General features: G+C 47.4%; 1 protein-coding gene across 1 annotated transcript in view; it reads right to left on the bottom strand.

Annotated features, from left to right (window-relative positions):
- The window catches only part of LOC106011874, a 3,448-nt gene extending 1,301 nt beyond the window's left edge, over positions 1 to 2,147 (bottom strand). Inside the window, exon 1 of the mRNA XM_013082996.2 lies at positions 1 to 2,147. This exon is cut by the window's left edge and continues 1,301 nt beyond it. Coding sequence (XP_012938450.1) covers positions 336 to 1,298 — 963 coding nt within the window. The 5' untranslated portion in view covers positions 1,299 to 2,147 and the 3' untranslated portion in view covers positions 1 to 335.
- Positions 2,148 to 2,500: the final 353 nt, after the last annotated feature.

Below are 2,500 nucleotides of genomic sequence, written 5' to 3'. Positions count from 1 at the left end.
CTCAAACAGCTCAAGTTAAAACACGTCCCTACTGAGGATTCGAAGCAGGGCAGTCAGTACCATAGCCCACTATGATTCCGACTAAGCTAACAGTGAGCCATGTAAAAGAGGTAATTTTCCACGAAAATGAGTATAGAAGTCAAGCAGAACTCGGGCCTTTGGGTAGAGACAAAACTTGTATAGTTGTTGAACACCAGTAAATAGAATCCAGACACACACACACACACACACACACACACACACACACACACACACACACACACACACACACACACACACACACAATCCCCTTTCCCAGAGCGTAATCTGTCTCGCTCCATCGCCTGGTCTCTTCTCTATCTGCCTCGGAAAGTGGTCATCTCCATCGGGTGGAGTCTTACTGGACACCTGAGCAGCTTGAAAGGCGTCGGTTCTCCGTAGTTGGTCTCCCAGCTGAGGGGTTTCTTGTTTTCATTAAGTTTTTTTCTTCGACTTATCTCCTCTCTAAGGAGTTTCTCTTTGCTCTCTGCGTCTAACGGCTGAAGGAACTGAGAGGCAGGGAGACTATGCTTCAGAGACATGCCTGGAGTAAGACGCCCTTGATCTTTAGGGTCGAAAACCTCGCCTTCGGACAGTCTGGCCCTCTTGAGGTCTGTCCACGTGATCCATCTATCAGTGGACGAGTCATCTAGGCGGAAACCGAGACTGTGGTAAGTCCCTGGCTGTCGGCACGGGAAATGCTGGCAGAGAACAGAAGAGCTCTTGTGCGTTCTGTAGTCACAAGCTCGAGGGATCAGCCTCCGCAGACGTCGTCTTGAGAAAGGGCTGCGACCATAAAGAGGTGTGAGTCTGTGTGGTCGACGTAATACAGACCCCGGTCTTTGACCACTCGCTGGACACTCTCGGGAGTTGCCTTTGGTTTGGCCAGGTGTTCCACTACAGTTATCCATACTCCCCAAGAGCAGACTTTTTTGTGAGCTCGAATTTTGTCCCGTTGAAGAACAATTGTTTTCAGACTTTTCACAACCTTCAGAATCACGATAAATTGTTTCACGTTCAGTAAGAGAACAATTATGCCTCCGCCGTTGATCCCGACGAGACAACGCCTTTTCCATAATCCTCATATCGTTGGAAATTTTAGTCTCCACTTCTTGCCGTTTTTGGTCGAGCGCTGCCAGGTGTAAGCACAGTCTTCTGTCACATGCCTGGTTCGCTCTGCGTGTCTTCCAGGCCGGGTGTCTGTCCATCTCGCCCATCCCGGGGAGACGCTGACCGCCAGCTTTGAGGGTCAGGCCGGGAATTCTGCAACAATTATGCATAGTAGGGATGCTACTCTCCTCACATTGTACTCATTTTTTGTCAACGGGCAGACGTTTTCCTGGTTGATAGTGCATGTTAATGTTGAAAGGCCACATCAAAACAATTTAGATCAGTTAGGACGCGGGGTGTTCTGATCTCGCTTGCCAGGGCCAACCAATCTGTACAGATGTTGCATCCCAGGAATAAGACGGAGATAATGAAATATCTTATTCTCGTAGTATCAAAATCACTGCTGCATACAGGGTGGACAGCCCAACCTTGCAAGACAGACACGAGTACTGTATTCCTGACGTGTTATGGCGTTGCACGATATGGTATAAGTTCAAATAGTCCTCAAGAGGTCTGGCCTCAGATTTGACATCCAACTCCACTGTATCCCTTTTTCGAAAAATATCCGCCACACCTTGCCTGCTTCCTGGTTCCTCTCAGACTTAGACCGCGTTGAGTCACGACAGAGGTGGTGGGCGCACACTGCCCGCCTTCAGGTTAGTACTTCGTAGAACTGATATGTTCACAATAGGTACAACCAACCACTGGGAGAATTGTGACCATAGAACGCTGAGCGCAAGCCTTTGAAGGGTCAATGACATAATAAAAGCTGAACGCTTCCACAATTGCGAGAGATTAGTCGTGTAAATATGGATACGAAAACCTGAGCCAGTTGGCTTTAAAGTGCCAAGGATCTATACGAACATTCCTAGTAAATAGTGCACTTGCGAGTGTAACTTGTAAGTCACTTCAGCCGCGGGCACACGTCACTCTCGTAGCTGTCTGAATGCAGTTAATTTAGTTGGCTCTCTGACACTCGACTTTTGTATGTCCAGGCGGTGGTGTGGACAATGGCACAACAGCTACAGCAGTAGTCGCTGGAGGGATCGTGCAACAGAAAAAAAAATAACAGTCAAGTCGTTACGACAAGCTAAAAACGAACTGTAAGACAACTATAGTTAAGAATTTTTTAATATTTAGGTTTACGCTCTATGTAGACTCTTCTGAGAATACTTTATTCCATGGGGGTATTCCTTGCGTTTGCTCGCACAGTTACTGTTTTATGTGCCTTGAGTTGAAGGAGGATGGCAGTTAACAAACGAGTGGTAGATTGAGAAAAAATCGACTCTCTCTCTCTCGCTCTCTCTCTCTCTCTCTCTCTCTCTCTCTCTCTCTCCCTTCTCTCTCTTTCACTCACTCTCTCTCTAAGACA

This window comes from Aplysia californica, unplaced genomic scaffold, assembly GCF_000002075.1.
Source record: "Aplysia californica isolate F4 #8 unplaced genomic scaffold, AplCal3.0 scaffold00204, whole genome shotgun sequence".
Taxonomy (NCBI): domain Eukaryota; kingdom Metazoa; phylum Mollusca; class Gastropoda; order Aplysiida; family Aplysiidae; genus Aplysia; species Aplysia californica.
This window is presented reverse-complemented; position numbering and strand designations above follow the sequence as displayed.